This window comes from Pyrgilauda ruficollis, unplaced genomic scaffold (assembly GCF_017590135.1).
Source record: "Pyrgilauda ruficollis isolate IOZ18807 unplaced genomic scaffold, ASM1759013v1 scaffold7, whole genome shotgun sequence".
In the NCBI taxonomy this organism is placed as follows: domain Eukaryota; kingdom Metazoa; phylum Chordata; class Aves; order Passeriformes; family Passeridae; genus Pyrgilauda; species Pyrgilauda ruficollis.
The window spans coordinates 2981536-3001935 of record NW_024528821.1 but is presented as its reverse complement, the minus strand read 5'-3'; the positions used below and the strand labels follow the sequence as shown (position 1 = coordinate 3001935).

Here is a 20400-nt window from a genome sequence, read left to right as displayed (position 1 = left end):
TCTAATTCTTATCTTAAATAAAAATTACATTTATTAACAATAAAAAAACTTTCCAGGGCACCTTAATTATTCTTGACGACATTTCTATATCTATATATCTATATATTTAGGTATCTATATATCTAGATATATAGATATCTCAATTGCAATGTAAATGCTAAAGCTTCTTCTGTAGATAAAAAAATATAATGCAGATCTTAATTTTTTGAATAGGTTAAAATATTTAATCTTATTTCTAGATCTGCTTAATTTATCTATTTACAAGATAATAGGAAGGTGTGTGGAGTGCTTAGGAGCTCCGTGACACGTTCCAAATTACCGACTCAGGAGACAAAGAATTGTGACACAATTTGCTCCAGCAAGGTGGGATAATTACAATGGAAGGGAGAACAAGGGGGAGGAAAGCTGCGCATAAAAAAGCATCGAGGTGTTTCAAATAATAGACTTCAATTTGTATTATGATGTTGCATATTTGCATAGTATTAGCATAGTTATTAATGAACTCCATACTTTTATTTTGATGAAATGTCACGTTCTGTGCACATAAACTGTGCTATGATACTGCAGTTTAACTGGAATGATGGGCAAATGTTGTTAAAGAGAGGCAGAAGGATGGGGCTTATTATATATTTATGGTATGTTATTATGCTAATTTACTGATTTAGAAGGAGAAAAGCTTTTAAAGAAAAAGCTGAACCAAATTTGGGCCATATTTTACTGGAGCTGCATTCCCCAGCCATGAATGGAAATTATTTTCCTAATATATTTATAGTTTTCAAATCAACAGCACTAGGATTTTATATATACATATAAAATACATAAATTATTGAATATGTCAGTGTATAAACTGTGTGAACTATGTATAACACATTCTCATTAACAAAACTTTTATTTTCTTTGATTTATTTTAACTTTTTATCAAGCGTGTCATAACTTGCAGCAGATATTATATATTAATAATAGCAATAATAATAAATAACCAGTCAAGAAATTTTAAGTTTTAGGTTCCAGTCTCTAGACCTGAATTTGTGCACTGGTTCATAGGATCCCTAATTTAAAATTTATTTGGCCTTTTTCAAATTGCTATTCAGACCAAGGATGAGCAGCCTGAAAATTCTTTTTCAAGACGAAAACCAGACACAGCTGGTGGAAATGCACTGCCTCACCCACTTGGACTTTCTGCTATTTCAATATATTCAGTTTGGAGCTGTATCAGAAAAACTCCACCACAAAACTTTAGTAAAATCAAAGAAGTGCTTACAGAGACAAGTACTTCAGGATCAGCTTTTCACTGTTTCAAGGCCTCTTAACCTTTAAAAATGTCCCTCCAGAAAGGAAATTTAAAAGAAAAAAAAAAAAGTATTTTGACAGTTTTCATTCTATGTATGTGCCAGAAATATTTATGCTAAAATCAGAGTGTGTGATTAATTGTGACTTTTGCTTTTTCAGTCAAACAGGCTGTGTTTGCCTGTTTTTATTAAGAGCTGACTGGCTCCATACTGTCCCCAAACTCTGATTCTCATGGCAAAGCTGGAGCAGCAGCCAGAGCCTGGCTCAGCAGGGAGCTGCAGGATCCCACCTGGCACTCCCTGAGTTCCCAGGGGACAATCCCAGAGCCCAGAGCTCCTCTGGGGATTCCCCCAGTGCTCTCAGAGCTGTCACTGAGCCCAGGTGGGACACGGGTGGCTGTGGCACCTCCCAGCCCTGGGGACCAGGAGCAGCCTGAAGGGACCAGGGAGGGGAGCAGAGCATCCCCACAGAGCTGCTGAGGGGCTGCACACCCACAATAAATCAATTTATGGCTGATCTGAGAATGGCTGAACTGGGGGAGAAGTCCCTGGGGATGGAGCTTTTAAATTCCCAAATACTTTAGAGCATTCTTAAAGCTTTAGCATGAAATGTAGAAATAGGACTGCAGCTCAGTATTCAGGTTGTGGTGTTTTAAATGCCTTGAATGTGGTGACTTCCATGTAAGGTGCTTGAATTCAGTCAGTGTTGTTTCCTTCCACGTCCTCAGTCAGATCTCCTGCTCTGCCCTTTTATTTCTCTCTTTTATTCAGTGAAAATTGTGACAGTCTCAAAGTATCACCTACAGAAAAAGCTGTGAATGCACCCATGTGTTTGTATATTTATACATATATATATTACACTGTTTGTATATATACATATATATATATTACACTGACTACTAACACGAATGACAACATGAAGAAAAATTATTATAATTAGAAAGAAATTGTTTTTAAGGTAAGTTAAAGTCATTACTTATGCAATATAAACTGTTTAGTTAAAATTACATCCTGTGCCTATTAAATTTCAATGTGCATTCATTATTTCTATCTCTGTATGTCACATTATGACAAAACAATTTCATTATAGCTCTATCTGTAAGAAAAAATGCTGGGGGAGGGTTTCCACAGAAGAAATAAACTCTTCATGTGCTGTAGATATTTTGTGCTTGGCTTTTGATATTCAGGTGCTGGTGTTTGCAAAAGACTGATTAGCACTTGGATATTTTTCCCATTATATTTGTTATTTTTTATCTTGATGTTGGCTACAATAATTTGATCTATTTTATCTTTGTAGCTAAAATTCTCCCAGATTGCTTTATTAGCATAAAATCCTCCCTGTGATGTTATTGCTTACCTGCAGTAAGGTATGAGAACACCTGAAACCACAGGTGAAGAATTTTTTTCATTCCAATTCTTTGGATATGTTAAAAGCTCAGATTTTATATTGTCAGATGGATACAGAATTTGCCCAATTATTTAAAAATGGAACTTCAAGCCAGAATGTAAAAAACAGGCAGAGCTTTTAGCTGGAATTGTGACACAGGCACAGGGCAGGAAGGTTCACTGGTGAATGTGTGTTTAGCTATTTCTGCATTTTGGGTTTATGGCATCAAAAAGAAGAGGAGGCAGATTTCAGTTGTAAGATTCTTTTTTTAATATTATCTTTTTGGAGGCAGATTTCAGTTTCCAAAATTCCAATTTTGACTATAGGGAGTATTCAACAACTTCTCTCTTTCATCGTATCTTCTCTGCACTAGGAAAAACAAGAGTCTGCTTCAGGTTGCTCAGGAAAAAAATGGCATTTTCTCCTGTCACCTGAATGCTACCATTTCTGACAACAGCCACCTGTTTTCTGCGCTTCAGAAAACCCCATCAAGTGTGAAAGCCCTGGGGGGATCTGTTCCCTCACCACCTCCAATAACCCCAGCCACCAGCACAGCAGCTCAGCCCCAACAGGAGAGGGGAGCGAGGACAGAGAGCCTGGAAATGGGAGAATTCCAGGGAAATAACTGAAGTTAAGAGCTGGGCTCTGCAGGCAGCCTGTCACTGTTAGGCTGGACGTGACATACACACACGTGATTAGGGTGTAAGAAGAAAAAGTTTTTATATTCTGCATGATCTCTAGCTTATATACTCTTAACAAAGTGTGATTTTAAGTCATTAATTTAACTACATCACAAAAAATTATATTTATTGGTGCAAAGCACTTAATGTCAATATAATTGGCAAAAGTTTTACAGAAATTTAATGAGGCACGAATACACATCTATTTATGTATGTAGCTTAGCTTACCAAAATGTTTATGTATCTTTTCTAATCTGTTTCTATGCTGACGGCTTTGTCTTCTTTGTTATGGACACACTTGAAAATCATCAATTGTTATTTGTTCTCTTAACTCAGCTTTGCTTGCAGGCCAGCTCAGGCCCCTCCATGGCAGCAGCAGAGTTATCCTTCCCCAGAGCAGCTGCACGCCTCACTGAGGAGCGGCACTGCAAGCACAGCTTCATCCTGGAGTTGTGCTGATGACATTCTTCCCTAATGAGCTTGTCTGCCTCTGATCTCACCCTCGTGTTTAATTTGTGCCTCCTGAAATCCTCCTTTGCAGCTCCTCTCATGGAAAGGGGTGTCAGGAGCTGCTGAGCTCCAGCCTGGAACAGGGCATCAGTCACTGAATAAATCAGATAATCTGTGCAGCTCTTTTGAGGGTGTGCAGGTAATAACGCTGTCAGTGGAGATACAGAAGTTCTTACTGTTTGAGCTGTGCTTTTATATGAAGAAACTTAAATATTTAACAGATTTTCCAGTCATCTCTTTCTGTGTTCAAGGTGTGCTGTTGCTTTGGCACTTTTTGCAGTGTTCCTGTCCGGGTCCCTTTTTCTGAAATGGAGCATTAGTGACTTTAGGCAACTTTCTCTTCTCGTTAAGCAGCTTCCTGATCCAGATTTCAGGATAATTTGACAAATTATGTGGCTGTGTGGTTCTAGACAGGCAACATCTGGGGTCGTTTTGGTAGTCAGGATTCATTCTCTAAACTTGGACATCCATTTCCACTGACTGAGTCATTGATGATGGAACAACCTGAAGTGTCATGAAACAGAACCAGGGAATGGAACAACCCTTTCTTATTCATTGTTCCCTGTTCTTGGGATGAAAAATAATCCTGCCTATGCTAAATGGCACCCTCTTTCCCCCTTTAGAGGTTTTCCCTTTTATTTTCCTGTCTTTCTTTTTAAACCAGAAATTATACCTGGGATTCACAGTGCAAGAAAGAAACCACCTGAATCTCCTGCCAGGAGACAGACTCTTCCAGGCTCAGGAGCATCGTTCCCTTGGTGTGGCTGACAAGAGCAGCAGATATTTAACTCAGGGGGAGCAGAATGTGTGGCTGGGAGAGCTGAAGTCTGGCCTGGCAGCTGTGATCATGATTCAGTCTGGCAGCTCTGGGACTCTCTCAGTTACACCATGGAGATGAGGTGCCTGCAGGAATTAGAGGAGATTTGGGTTTTGGCACTGCCATCCACAAGGCTCCTCACCTGCTTAATCATTGCCATAAACTACTATGGCTGTTAAAAATGAAGGCATGGGACTAATGTTGAGTTCAGAATGATTTATTGTTTAGATAAATATTAGTTTTAGAGGCTGTGAGATTTTAGAGGAGTAAGTAGTTGGTTATAGTTTAAGAGTACTTACAAGGTTTTTTATTTAATAAGGTAATATATAATTTTTAATATATAGTTATAGGGTTTATTTTGGTTTTTAAACTTATTACTTTTATTTATTTTTGTTGCATTGTGGATACTTTTGTTTAATAAGCTTTTGTTTTACATGTATACATATTTCTATTATAACTTTTAAACTTTCATATATATGAAAGTTGTATATATATGTATGTTTCATATATATATGTTTCATATATATGTAGTTGTAGCTTTTGTTTTACATGTATACATATTTCTATTATAACTTTTAAACTTTCAGTTTATTCTATACAACTACACTCTTACATTATAAACTCTACTATTTCCTTGGTACAGTTTTTCACTGACTTAAGGTATGTTCTTTCTTATAACTATAGAAATATAAGCTTATGGTTTTTTTTCCTTTCATATCTGTGTATTGTATTTTTACATTAATCTAAGTTTCTTCTAAGGTTGCAGATTAAATTTTTCACTTTTTGTGGAAGCTTCTGGTTTTTTTGATTCCCACAAACTGCAATTCTTTTTTTTCAAACATGGCCACTGAATTAGAATGGATACAGTTTACATTTGGAGGTACCCATTTCCTGGCTCTTTTCTCCTCTGGAACAATCTCCTCCCTTCCCCATCCCTTCTGGCTGCTGACTCTGGAACACCAAAAGAAGCCACAGCTTCCTTCAGTCCTCTCCACGTATCCTGCCACAGTGGGGTTTGGTGGCAGCAGAGCATCAGGATGTAGGGATAACTTTAATAAATGTCAAGGTTCATTTGTAAGCACATTTTCCCATCTGATGGTTGATATCAGTTGTTTGGTTTAAAAATTAAAATCTTGGATTTAGACACACTTAAATCTAGAACAACCCAATGTCTCTGTCTTGTACAAAGGCATTGATTTGCTGTCACTTTCACATTAGTTTTATCTTTTCCCCTTTATTGTGCCCCACTCAGTCTCAGGTAAACCACTAACTTGCATCAGCACTCCTACTGTGCTGAAAAATTTCCTTTCATCTTCTGATTGTCTTTATGGATATATTTTATCTACATTTTGCTGTATTTTACATTTTATATTGACACTAATTGAGGTTGTCATTGGCATGCAAGCAATGAACGCCAAGATAAAGCAATGCACTTGTTCTTTGTGAGGTGGATTTTCTCTCACACATTTCCTGCTCAGTCCTCTCTGTTTTCCAGTGGCTGTAGAAGATCTCTCTGGCTGATTACACTTGCTGGGATCTGAAATACCCTCTGGTATTTATAGATTCGGTGATCAAACTATGTCCTTCGCTGCTTAACTCCTCTTAAAAGCAAAGTGACAGGTTTCCAGAGCTTTTATGCAATAACAAATTATTGGGAGAGTTTTTTTCCTGCTTGTTTCCACGGGAATAAGCAACCAGGAGGATCTAGTTCATCATCCTTGCAATGTGCTGCTGAGTGTGCAGAATGAAACCTGTTCTGAGGGGAAACCAGGCCCTGCCCAGCTGGGTGAGAGCTGGAAAAGGCATCCCAGTGCACCCACTTAGTCATCATCCTGGCATGAGTGGAAGTCAGGAGGAAAATAGAGCAGGGGAGGGAATTCCTTCAGTGCTGTAATGAAAGAGAGATGTAATATTACACAGATGACACATTACTGTCACATAGTGCTTTCTCTTTTAAACTTTTCCAAAGGAGAATTATTTTCTTTGGTTACACTGTTGCTGATTCTGCCCTATTTGCTCTTGGGGGAAAAAAAAAAATTTTTGGGGGGAAAAAAAAAAAAAAAAAAAAAAAAAAAAAAAAAAAAAAAAAAAAAAAAAAAAAAAAGTTGAAGAGAGTTTTTCTCATCTGTAGCAATTTAGTCTTGAACTGGATCATCTGGTCCCTACCATGAAGTTTTAGCTGTGATACAGTCTAACAGTGAAATTAATTCTCTCCCTGGTATTTCAATCTAATTCTCTGCAGTCAGCTAAGGTAGCAAAGTGTTTCATTTCTCCTAGATTTCCCTCCAAGCTGGAGGCAAAGCCTTGATTTATTTCTCAGAGTGAACTTTGACAGGGAGAATGGCTGGCAGGGAAGGCACTGTCCCCAGTGCCAGCTGTCAGAGGTCCAAACCATTTCACCAAGTGTTTGTGCTTTGTTTGCTTTCCATACAACCCCAGTTTATAATCTTGTTATTGGTCAGCCTATTTCCCTTTTCTGTAGTTGAAAATTATTATTTCTAGTACAAATATCCATGTTGGCATATGTCAAGAAGTGTATTCTTTTCAATTCTTTATTCTCTGCTTTGAGAAAGAAGTTTAGGCAAAAATATTAATGTGTGATATTAGTGATCATCCTCTGTAGTATAAGCATAGTTGAAATTAAGAGTAAGCAATCAATTCAGGCTCTGAGAGTTGATTTTGTTTAAATGTTCATTAAATTCTTTCATGTCCTACATCCTGTGGGGGCTGCAAGAAATCTGGGTTCAATTCAGCGTGTTTGAGACTTTCTGTGTGAATATGAATTATTTAATGGATGTGAACAATCTTTGTGCTTGTTATCTGGGTCTAAGTGGGGAATAGGCCTGGGGATAAAAGGACTGAGACAAAGATGAAGAAATGTGGATAAAGGGGAAAGGGACTTGTGTTTGGAAACCTTCAATTACATTCAACCCTTCTCCCAGCATCAGAACTGGGTCTGTGAGTTGGACCTTGAGTGCTGCTGGCAGGAGAGACTGTGTCCCAGACTGGCTGTTGTTAATGTTGTAAAGATTGGTTTTGGAGATCTGTGTGTCCCAATCCATATATTCCTGCTTAATCTTAACGCAGGTACCCAGAGCCAGCCTCTCAGCCAAGGCACTCCAGGATGTTTCTCCTCACAGTTTGGTTCATGCAGCTGACCACACACTCAAGACTGGGTGTGGTTGATGTTGTAAAGATTGGTTTTGGAGATCTGTAAGGAGAAATCTGTTTTGGACATCCCATGTGTCCCAACCCAAATACTCCTGTTTAATCTCAACCCAGGTACCCAGAGCCAGCCTCTCAGCCAAGGCATTCCAGGATGTTTCTCCTCGCAGTTTGGTTCATGCAGCTCACCACACACCCTCTCCATCTTCTTCTTTTCCCCAGAATTACGGTTTGGAGACTGAAAACCTGAGAACTCTGTCTCACAAGCTGAATGCCTCAGCCAAAAACCTTCAGAACTTTATAACGGGTAGGAGGAGGAGTGGCCATTACGATGGCAGGGCCTCCAGACGACTGCCAAATGATTTCCTTACCTCTGTAGTTGACCTGATTGGTGCTGCCAAGAACCTACTCGCCTGGCTGGACAGGTAATTAACTGTTCCTCAATCCCTTGTGCATGAGAATAATTCTTTGGGGAGTTTTGTATTTGTTCTTTCTTTGCCTCTTGGACTCTTTCATTTTAATATTAAAATGACAGGTCTGGAATTCTAGCTCTAAATTTTTAGAATTTTGTGAAATATTGGAATCAAAATTTAGTACCCTTCTCTGTCAGGAGAATGTTAAAATTTGCTCTAGATATCTTTTGAGATTCTTTCAGTTGGACTTTGTGTGAATTGAATATTTCTGTGGTATTCTCACTGCCACGACTGGTAATATCAGAAATTTCAGAATGAAGGGCAGGGAAGGAAAGCTTGTGGAGTTTGAGCTGTCTTTCAGCCATCAAAATGACACAGAAAAGCTGGAGTTGAGCAAATCTATTAAGAATGTTCAAAATAAATGATAGTACTTGCTAGTCTGGAAATTAAATGCTCTTATTTATCAGGAGTAGACTGGATGTTTTAGGTACAGGTGTGATGGTTAATGCTCAACAACCAGCATTGGTGTTTTACATTTACCAACTGAGAATTTGATTAAAAGTATCTCTGTGACTGTGCCAATTCAGAAACCAAAACATAAACCAGCATTTTTCTTGTTTGGAACAAAGAAACTTTGGCTTCTTTTCTTTGTAGTTATAGCAGTGAATAGCTTTGTCTGGAATTGGAATGCTCTGGAACATATAAATGGCACCTCAGAAATCACAGTGAGAGTGAATCACCCCCCTTTACAGGATTTGTATAATCCTGGTGACATCTTCCTAACCTAATGCCAGCAGTCATATTCTCTCAGGCTATGACCTTGTCAGCTCTTATAAATTCAAACGGGGTCAGATTCAGCCAGAATTTGGAAAGGCTGAAGAGAATCTGAGTTGCAGGAAGCTGTGACTAAGTAAGCATTACTGTGCTCTCTGAATTAAGTGCTGATTGCTGCTGAGGAGTGATGTCATACCAGAAATGCCATCTTTTTGATAAGCAGTACAAAGAAAATCTTGGCTGCTTATGGTTATTTGAAATCTCCTATTTCTACTCTCCATAAAAATAAGAACTTCTGATGTTCTGGCCAAAATCCAGTTTGCATCCTGCCTGCATTATTTTTGTTTCAAAGGTGTATATTACAAAAGTTGTGCGACTTGCTGGTGGAGATGAAAATGATTTGGCATTTCTGTGTTGTAGAACTCACCCCTGTATTAAATATATCTGCCTGTAGTGTAAATTGTTGTCCCTAATTCTGCATAAACCTGTCCTTGCCCTGTCCCAGGTCTCCGTTTGTCAGCGTGACAGAATATTCACTGCTGAAAAACAACATTGTTCAACTGTGCCTGGAACTAACAACCATTGTGCAACAGGTAGGAGTGGCTCTCTGCTCTGAGGCCTTTCACATCACTGCTTGAAAACTGCAATAGGAAAAATAACTCCAGCTCTAACATCAGCAGAAAAGTTGTTACAGCATTGCCTCCCTGTTCCTTTCATGCTCTCATTTTTTGGGAGGGACAGAAAGATTTCTGGACTTTGGGGATCCTCTTGAATAGATTGAAGGATGGTGTGAAGTTAAAAATAATCCACTTTGCTCTTGAGTGGACAATTTCATGTCAGGTGATTTGCCACCATGCAAGTGAAGAATAAAGCCACAGTGGGAAACAGCTTAACTACTGCTAGCAGGTTATTCCAGATTAAAATATGTGTGATCCAAAATGTTTTGGGGACAAGTTCTTAAAATATATACAAATACATCCAGAACCTGCACTGTGGCTTCTTCACTGAAAGGAGAGCCAGCAACATGAAAGTTTTGTATTGTAATATACAAGTTTTTTATTGTAATATACAAGTCCACAAGCACATAAAAGTCATTTATCTGGTCTTTAGTTCTATGTAATATATAGAATTATAGTATATCCTGTGTTGGAAGAGACCCACCAGAATAATCAATTCCAACTCCTGGCCCAGCACAGACACCCCAAAAATCCCACCCTGTGTCTGAGGGCATTGTCCAAACACTCCTTGAATCAGGCTTGGAGCTGCGACCCCTATAAAAATTAGAATAGAATAGAATTAATATAATACAATATTATAATAACAGTCCCTAGCAATGTCTGCTCCAAAGTGAGACAAGAGGTGACACACAGGTACTGAAAGACTGAGGGTAAATAAATTTTACAAATATTTACAATGAGCTGCTCCCCTTGTGAGCAGATAAAATATTGATGAGACAAAAAGTGTTAGTGCAATATGGGAAGAGGTCAGAGAACAGGCAGGCCTGTCTTGGAATAAAGAAACGGAAAAAGATGAGAGGGTTGAAGGAGGGAAAGCATGAAGAAAGCTTAGCTTAAGCTCCAGTTTAAAGGGGCTTTAGGCTGGGCCTGTCTCCAGTGCAGAGGACTCCCCTGCCTCCCTCTGTCCTCTGCTGCCTCAGATTTCCAGGCACCCTCCCAGCAGGCCAACCACAGAACTCAATTTCAAATGCTTTCTGGAGCAGTAAGGCAGTAGTAGTAGTTCTGAAAACTTTTTTCCCCTCTTCTTTAAGTCTATTTCAGTTCTTGGAGCTAAAGAACTAAGGCTGATAAATATGTCATTGTGTTTTACACTATTATCCTTAATTTATAATAGTCAGCTTTATTCCTCCTGGAAATCTTGTCCTTTATGCATTTTTGCAGCAGAAAACAAAGATCCTTTTTCTCTTTTCTTAGTTTAGAAATTCCTATGTTGGCATTTAATTATTTATGTATCTTTATTAAGCTTTCTCTTACAAGGTGCTTATAGCACCAGGCTATTTTTGATTTACAGACTAAGCAAAATGAACTTCTCTACAGTAGAAAAAGTCCAGATTCTGATTCTGTCCTTCAGCTGATATTGCACTTTGTTTGTGTGAGTTTGATTTTTCCCTGTGGTCCAGGTGAAAATAGAGTAATTTTGAATTGCTGCCTCCACTTCTGTTGTTCATGTCCCAGCTTTTGGCAGATGAGATTCTGTTCTCCTCTGCCAGCAGTAGTTTGGTTCTTTTATTTTTTCCAGTCCTTCAGCTCCAGTCCCACAGCTGTCCTCCTTTTGACAACTTAAAAACAATCTTTTAGCATAAACTCCAAGTCATTCCAAGATGAAAAATGCTTGGTTAGTGCACAGGTTATGCTTTAAAAATGTTTCAGGTTGCAAATCAAGTTTTGTCTTTTCTTTATCTTATTGTCAGATCTGGCTTGTGTGATGGTTGTCTATTAAGTTCTTTTTATGTTATATTAAACTAAGCACCAGAAAGAGCACATAAAACCAAATCAGTCATAGAGGGACAGCTTTGCTGTCACTAAATCTGAGAAAAATTGACCTTAATGTGTGAAAGCAGAAATGTCTCACCTAAACCAGAGTTGCAGGCTCAGCTGTAGGCTGGAATATGAATTGAAAGGCATAACTAATAGAAACCTGGGTCTCAGATCCTTTCAGATGCTCCTTGTTTTATGAATTATATACATTTTAAATACCTCCTTCAGCCAGTGTGAAAGTAGCAGTCAAGGGTACAGATCTGGCACATTAAGTGAGAAATGTCTTTGGCATTTTGTGCAAATTGAACATGGTTTCTGTGCACAACTTGCAGCTGCCACTCCAGGTGAATTTTCTAACAGGGGACATTACCCTGTAACCTTAGTTTAATATAGAAAGTGCTTATGAATCTTCATGCTCAAATGTCCTGTGTGTTCTGAGTGACATTACCTTGAATCAAATTTATTTTAATGTATTATTATTTACATACCATGCAAGTGCTATGATGAATAGTCACTTATTTAACTTTAAACAGCATCTGCTCATGATGGTTAAAAGAAAACCTCATTCTCTAATTTCAGAGGAGATTTACAGCTGTCCATTTCTGTTTGGAAATGTGCTTTTTTCTGCTCATTTTCCTGAACCCTTTTGAGCACCTCCACTAGGTTACTGTCAAAGAATTATGTCATGCACAGAGCTGCAGAAATATCCTGATTTTGAGCTGCAATGTCCCATCAAAATGTGTTTATAATAATATGCAGAAAAGCACATTAAACAGGGTATTGAGGTGTTTGAGCTCTCTGCTGCCTTCAGCCCGAGCTACAGCTCAGTTTCAAGGTGCACTCACTCTCCTCCTCTCTGAAATGGGATCCACCAGAATCACTGAACCAAATGTGGGGCTGGTCATGCTTTAGCACCAAGGCTGCCCTGAGGGTAAGGCAGAGGAACTGGGGAAGGATAGCTTTGGATTTTTGTTCATAAAATGCAGCCATTGGTTAATTTTTCATTGAGTAGAAAGAGTTCCTCAGTCCTAGAGGCAGCTGGGATTCTAATTTTTCTAATTATGTCCAAGATGTTTAAATCTGAGGTAGATGCTTCTGATACACCTGAAGAACAGACTTCCAAAAAAAGTCTTTGTCTTACCAAAGGAGGTCAGCACAACTCAGCCTAACTTTTTCAACAAAAACCAAACAAAATTCTGCTTGTTCTTCCCTTCATTACTGTCTAATTAACCTCACTGAGATACATTCAGACACCCTATAATGGTTTTTGCCCTATTTTTAGCCAAATACTGTGTTTAGAATGCAGCATGGTTTTTCTGCTGTTTTAAAGCCATCTAGTTTGCACTGGAACTGATAGGAATTGTTGTTTCTTAGTAACTTCTGTACTTGGTGTAAATTTTAAACCAGCCTCCCCTGAGAAGGTGGTTAGACCAGATAACCTCCAGAGGCCCCTCCACCTGAATTATCCTGTGATTCAGTAGCTGCCATGCAAAACCTGGGTGTTATTTTCAGTTTGAACTTTGCAGACTTCAGCTTTCAGCCCCTCCATCTTATTTTGCTTGCATTTGCTAAAGAACGTCACATCAAACATCTGTTCACTCTTTTCTAAAAATACACTCTGATCAAATCTCTACCTCTGAACCAAGTAAAATGAGTCAGTTATGTGCATTTGCCATTGTATATTTGCCTAATTCCAGAGTGATCTCTTTCTTTTGAATCCTGAATTTTAGAAGTATTTCATTTCATGCATGCCAGCAATGTATTTTGAAATATCACTTTGTCATATCCACCACTCAAAGGCTGCTGTAGAATTTTCCTGTGGTGTTGTGGTGGAAATGCTCCTTTACAGGGTTTTAGTTTCTTTTCAGTAGTTGACTAAACTCATGCTGTTTTATAGAACTAAGTTAATTAACTCGATATTTCACTCTTTTTTTTATGTTTTAGTTAACTGTCCTCAAGAACTTGCCATAAAACACTCTTTATGTGCAAAATTTTGTGGTACTTGCATTTTTTCCTTCTTTCAGAATTAGAAATTGGAATTTTGTCTAGCATGTGGGTGAGCACAAGTCCCACTGACCTTTTCTCTTTATGAATATGCAGTGGAGCAGTTTCACTTTATCAGAGACAAAGGTGGGCTGCACCTTTCAATTTTGAATATTCAGGACAGTGCAGTCCTTGCCTGGTTTGTAACACTGCTCCTGTGAATGGTTTTGTAATTCCTGGGGTTTATCCTCTTACAGAGGGGAAATAGAACACAGCTACTAATTTAAAGGTTTTTTTAAACTTTAAGAATAAATATTTTTATCATGTCATCTTGCTACTGGAGAACATAGAAAGAATGTGACTATAACTATTATTTATTTTCTAAGAAAAATACATCAACATCCTAAAAGTGGTAGTCCTGGAAGATTATTTTTTTAATGAGATCCCTAGTGCATTGCTATGTATCAGAGAAAAATAATCAGAGGGATATTGTGACCTACATATCTTAATATTTCAGTGTAACACTGCAAGTGCTTTTAACCTCTCAGTTAAACTAGTCTGATGTATTTTAAAAAGAAGTCAATATGCATCTATTTTGGAAGGAATCCCAAAGCCATTAACATTTTTCATGCTAATGTAATCTTGAATGTGCAACATAAGTACAGCTAACATTAATTCTGCTCTACAAAACAGTAAAATTTCAGTTTTACTGTACATAAGTCTTCTATTCTTTGACCTGAAGTAATTAAGTTTGTTCAGAGGGAGGTTCATATTGTATTTCTAGCACAGAAATTAAAGGAATCATTTAGACAGGAACATTAGCTCTGGAGCCAAGCTGGAAGCCCTGCTGTGATCATTTTGTTCTCTTGGTACGTGGAGGGTTAAAAGGAGATGGTGGATGAGCTGTTTGAAGTGTGCAAAACTTGTAAGGAAAACTGCCTTGGGCATTGCCAGCCAAACTGACTAATTGAATTTTTTTTTTGTGCTCTAGAAAATAACAGTATGAATACAGAGGAAACATCAAAGGGATACTTGACCATGAAATGCTAATATAAATTCTTCTGTGCTGCTTGGTACTCCCAATCTTCTGATTTTGACTTTCTTATTCTGTAGCAATATTCTATAAACTGTAGTCACTTAGAAACTAATTGCTCCACAGGAGTAACAATACTCCAAAATAAATATTGACCTTGAGAGCTGAGGGAGGGGCAGTTCCTTGGGCTGAGGGTTTGGAGGAGCTGCCTCAGATGGGCTCAGGGAAAAATCCTCGAAGGGACACCAAGGGACAAGGTTTGGGAGCTGGATGGGAGCAGCCAAGGGTCTGGGCTGCTGGAAAAGGGGAGCAGAGAGCTCCAGAGGGTGTCCCAGCCCAAACTGAGCATGCAGGGTACAGGGAATGAGGGGGTTGGAATCGTTCTGAGCGAGATCTGAAGCAATTAATTCTTACTGCTAATATATTAAGATGCAGTAAAAAGAGGACATCTTGAAAACTACAGGGAGTCTTAAACTGCTTGAAGGGAATCACAGAATATTCTGAGCTGGAAGGGACCCACATATCAAGCCCAACTCTTAAGATAAAACCCTCAGCCTTGGTGTTGCCATCACCAGGCTCCGACCAACTGAGGGAATCTTAAGTTACTTGAAGGGACCTTTCAGGTATTATCAGTAAGTTAAATTTTACTTGGACATTTATTCAAGGAAAAAAACTAAATAAAGAAGACTGGTTTTTATAATTATCCCATATAAATGATCCCATATCCATTAGTGTAGAAAGCCTTTTCCAACATGGAAGAGCACTTGGAGAAGGATTTAACAATTTCCCAACACGATAAGGGAGAGGGAGCCTGGCTAGGGCTGTGCTCAGAGGGAACCAAGGCTTGGGGAGACCCTCTTCTAATCTCACTCTGCTTGGAATTGATATTTTAATGTATTTTCCTTTTTATTTTCTGTTTTAGCAGACTACAACCTGAGATTTGGAGTGGCAGGAGGAGGTGGGGCAGAGCTGCAGGGGATGGGTCAAACCCTTTTGCCACGGCTGTGTCTCCATTTCCAGAGGGTCACACTGAGGGAAATTTCAAACATTAATAAGTCATAGAGACAGTTTAGCAATTTGTATGCTTTGTTTCATGAAAGAAAAACAATATTTCAACCCCTGTAATAACACTAAAGCAAAAAGCAAGGTAAGGGTGACACTGAAATGATGGAGTGTAAGATTGATATTCTTAAAATGACAGCTAAAATAGGAAAATGACCACTCCAAAAGTAACAATTCTTAAGGTTCATCAGGAATATGTAAGATTATTACCAGCATAAAACCTTCTTTGACTTCTTAATAGGAAATTTAATGTGACATTCATTTAATTGGTTTTGTTCTGTTTTACCACAGGATTGTACGGTGTATGAAACAGAAAATAAAATTCTTCATGTGGTAAGTAATTCTGCTTTGGTATTCTCTATTTTTACCCCACATATAGAAATTATTTTTTCAAAAAATAAGGCTGCTATGGCATAATACTTACTCCTAAGAGTTCCTTACTCTTTGGCATAATTTCTGATTAATTATATCAGTTGCTAAAAATTAAAGCTCCCCACAGAAATGCTCTCTGTTATAGCTACAGTTAATTACAAATACAAAATCATGGATTTAGGTTTAGAAGGTGCACAATATTCTGTATATGAATATTCCTACCAGAATGGTTGGTCAGATCCATGGTCCTACTGTGTCACTGGTTGTCACACTGAGCATTTTGTGCCTTCAAAACTCAAAAAAATCTGATGACAAAGGGGAGTGGAAAAATCTTATTCAAGATTATTGATTAGATATTGGCCTTTAAGTTCAAATACTTTATATTTTTCTGGTACCAACACAGAAACCTGTACTGACACTGAGATAAAGCCTGTGGTGAAAGAAACTCTCAAAGGATTTACAAGTTCAGATAAGCTTTTGACAAGCTCTGCCCAAGTGCCTGACTCTTTTTCTTCTTTTTTTAAAGCCTTTTGCACATACTCTGCTTCCAGCAGGGATTAAAATCTGTCATAAAACATTGATGTGCTGTTAAATTTAGAAAGCGTGCAGTGACTTTTAGAGGGGAAAAAAAAAAGCTTACTATAGCAAACCTGGGTATGAATAGAACTTTTAAAAGCACCTGATACCTTCTGGGATTTGGGGTGTGTACACACACACACACATTTTTATCTTTTTTTATAGTTATTTATTTTTATTTATTTATTTATTTTCACCTTTTAGCCCACAGTTCTGACTGTGGCAGGGACAACTTCCATAGACCAGGTTGATTTGATTGAAAACTTCTTTTTTGTTTATTTTACTAAAGGAAAAAGTATTTCCATGAGGCAACTCTAAGGTTAAAGCATTACAGCAGAAAGTAGAAAGTGTTGTTCTCCCTGAGGTTTAGTCTGCATCTAATTTGGGAAAATGCTCTCAAGTGTTGAGGCATAGAGAGGTTTTCTGTTGGAAATGTTGTCAATATCTTGACATGCCAGTGGTTCAAAATGTGGATAAAAAATGTACTCACACACAGGGACACCCACTACACTGGAGATTTTTGAGATTTCTGAGTTTCTCCATCCCTGCTGGGAGAAGATGAGACCCAAACTCTGCTCAGGGGTTCTGGCCCCGAGCTGAAACTGCTTGAAAAATTTGTGGAAATGGTGACCTTTAGCTGCAGCCACCTCAGTGGGATGCTTTGCATCTTGCAGCTGATAGAAAATCCAGATGCCACAGCCCAGGCTCTGTCCTTGGATTTCCAGATGAGTAACTGCACAGTGAATGGAAATCTAAACTACACGTTTGGGCAGTTAACTTATTCATTGTGACAACTTTATTTGTTTAACTTCTGTGGATAGTGTCAAATGAGATATTAGAAAGCCTCATGGTTTTGCAAATGCCTGAAACAAAACTTCCCTGAAGGGATTTCACTGGAATTTGCTATAATTAGGAAAAATGAGAGTACAGTCCCCAAAGCAAAATAGAGGCACACAGCACAGCCTTGACCAGAAACCCATCCTGAAATTCTGTTAAATGAATTCTTTCACATCAGGTTCAAACACTTTCAGGCACAAGCTTCTTGAAGGAGTGTGCTTTAAGCAACACACAGAAATTTGGCAATAAATCTTTCCACATGAGTGTTGTCTGAGGGTTCAGCTCAGCTCTCCCCTGACCTGCACACTTTGCTTTGACAGATGGGTTTAATCTGCCAGACCCACTGCTCCTGTCCATGCAGTGGGGCTTCTGCTTTGAAGGTCTTTCTGTGCATTTGCATTAAGATTTTGAGACCTTTAGCTGGAAGGCAGGATAGCAAAATCATTGCATAGTTGTGGTGATGTAGAATATCAGCTAAAGGATGTGTTCAAAGATGCATAAGAATTTTACTGCAGGAAATGGGTTAACTAAGACACTTCTCTGCCAGGGTAATTTTTAACAAAGGAAATTTTCCAAGTTGAAGAGCAGAATTCACCTAATTATCACAGTTGGTAGGGATGATGTCATCATTTGGTAGCCAAAATAGGTTATTCAGTTGCATAAGACATTTATTTTGACATATTTCACTCAACTCCCATTGTATTTATAATCATAAGGATAAAGTCCATTGGGTTTGTTCTTTTATTTTTAAAGTGCGCATGGAGTGGAGAAGATTAGAGATACAGATATTCTTCTACAGCAGAACTGTACATGAATGTACATTTTCTTGACATTTATGGATATTTTCTGTTCCTTTAACCACTTGCCCTTGACTTTCATACACCTGTAATTCTTACAGCACTAAGAAGTAAAATTATCTGTTTATTCTTGGTTACTTCTTAGAATAAGAACTTCTTCACTTGTAGTTCCAGTTGGATATGAGGGATTCTATTAACTTGTTTTCCTTTGCAGTGTAAAACCCTGTCTGGGATCTGTGACCACATCATTTCCCTCTCCTCTGACTCTCTGGTGTCCCAGTCTGCTCATCTCGAGGTCGTTCATCTCACCAGCATCATGCCCAGTGAGGGGTTGGTAAGTAGCAAAGCAGTTTCAAGTTTAGGTCTTGGAATGTTCAGCACATGCCTCAGTTCTTTGGAGTGATTTGGTTTTTGAATTTATCAAGAAATCAAAATGTATTTTCATGCAATGTCCTAATTTTTTTGGTAAACTGAATCAGATTTCTGAAGGTGGTTTGATTGAATTTATCTAAAAAAAGGGGTTGTTTGGGTTTTTTTCAAATTAAAACTTGTTTTACCTAGGGCTTCACCTGTAACTGTATGAGTGTTAAATCTGTGATCCTTCGACAGCCAGATTGCAGTTTTTGGAATGTACTGAAATAATCCCCAAATGCAAACATATACAAATGAAATTAACTAATGTCATTCATGTGCTTTCAAAATGATGAGTGGAAAGTCTGTGCCTTGGACTCGCATAAATAGAATTATATGCCTCCCTAATGATCAGTTCAAATAAAACTTTCAGAAGTATCATCCCAGGAACAAAATAAATCTTTTTTTATTTGTAAATTGCTGCTCACTGAGCAGCCTGGTTGGATGGCTCTGGACATCCCAGCTGCTCTGCATTGGTGGTGGGTCACAGCAGTGAAATGTTCTGCAGTTACAGTTTCAGAATTATTTGGCTACAGCTTTCAAATATTAATGTACATTTTTTGGGACAATAGATTTTTGTGACATTTTAGTGGTTGGTGGGTAAAGATTTCTGCCTCCCCTCTGCAGTCCCTTACTTTGCAGCCATTTGATGTTGGTGGGCTGTAGGAACATAAGGATTGTGCTTGGGAACCCAAGACCCCAATAAAAGCTGGAGTGGAGGGTGGCACTGCAGGCACTGGGGACTTCTCACTTGCCCCCCTCAAGAGCCAGGCTGCTTTTCCCAGCACAATCTCCTAAACTGCCTCCAGCTGCCTTCTCAGAATCCTCTTTATTTTTATTTTCTCCCTACAAGAAGAGTAATTCAGGAATGTTGCTTCTGGCTTGAAGGAAGCAGTCGTAGGAGGAAAATAAGGGGGAAGTGGGGAGTGAAATTGGCATCCATGCAGCTTTATCCACAGAAAATCCCCGAACTGGCAAATCAAAACCCACTTGAGTGCCACTCCACACCTTGTGACATGTTTCCTGTTTGTAATTCAGCGCGATTTACAGATTTTACATTTCTGTTAGTTGAGACACTTTGTATTATTTCAACATCTTCCTCTTTGTTCTGACATTGAATAGCGACAAACGTCATATGCAAATGCTGTCAGAGTTACAAGGGCATAATTACTCTGAGGTATGCATATTAATCTGAGAATGACATATTTTAATAACATGAGGGGGTGTTGTGTGACTGCACAAGTTTACTTTATTCTTAGGCTGATTTAGTCAACAAAGAACATTACCACAGCACAAAGAACATTCAATTTTGGTTCCGTGGCATCGCAGATGCTCAGCCCAGTGTGTAATCCTGAGCACAGATACAGTTCCCTTGCTGTGCTGCTGCATCCTTATGGCCAAACATGTTCCCTTTATGGCCCAATTTCCCCTCTAGGTCTGATTTCTGGGTTAGTGCAGGGTGCCCAGGAAATACAGGTCAGTGCATTTGCAGGAGTTACGCTGTGAATATCCCGGTGCTTTTGACTTGCATTAGGATTCCTACACCCTGCAGGCCAGCACTCTGCATGGCTTTCCTTTCTATGCAGAAATAGGATGTATTTCTGCTGGTCTAATTAGGGGAAAGTTCATTGTCAGTGCTGCAGAGAAGTTGAGCACAGAACACTGAACATTTTCCTCAGAGATGATGGAGCACCATGAGCAGAGCTTGGTGTTGCTGATGCTTCCCATGCAGTGATGGCTCTGGATCAGGCTGGTGGAGGACAGGAGTGGAATCTACCCCAAAAATAGCATTTCCTGTG

General features: G+C 38.7%; 1 protein-coding gene across 1 annotated transcript in view; it reads left to right on the top strand.

The window, feature by feature from the left end:
• Positions 1 to 20400, top strand: part of LOC121363085 (connector enhancer of kinase suppressor of ras 2-like) — a 162473-nt gene that overhangs the window by 72664 nt on the left and 69409 nt on the right. Inside the window, exons 3-6 of the mRNA XM_041485172.1 lie at positions 8071 to 8273; positions 9541 to 9628; positions 15900 to 15941; positions 18405 to 18524. Of these exons, the coding sequence (XP_041341106.1) occupies positions 8071 to 8273; positions 9541 to 9628; positions 15900 to 15941; positions 18405 to 18524 (453 nt within the window). The remainder of the gene's footprint in view (positions 1 to 8070; positions 8274 to 9540; positions 9629 to 15899; positions 15942 to 18404; positions 18525 to 20400) is intronic.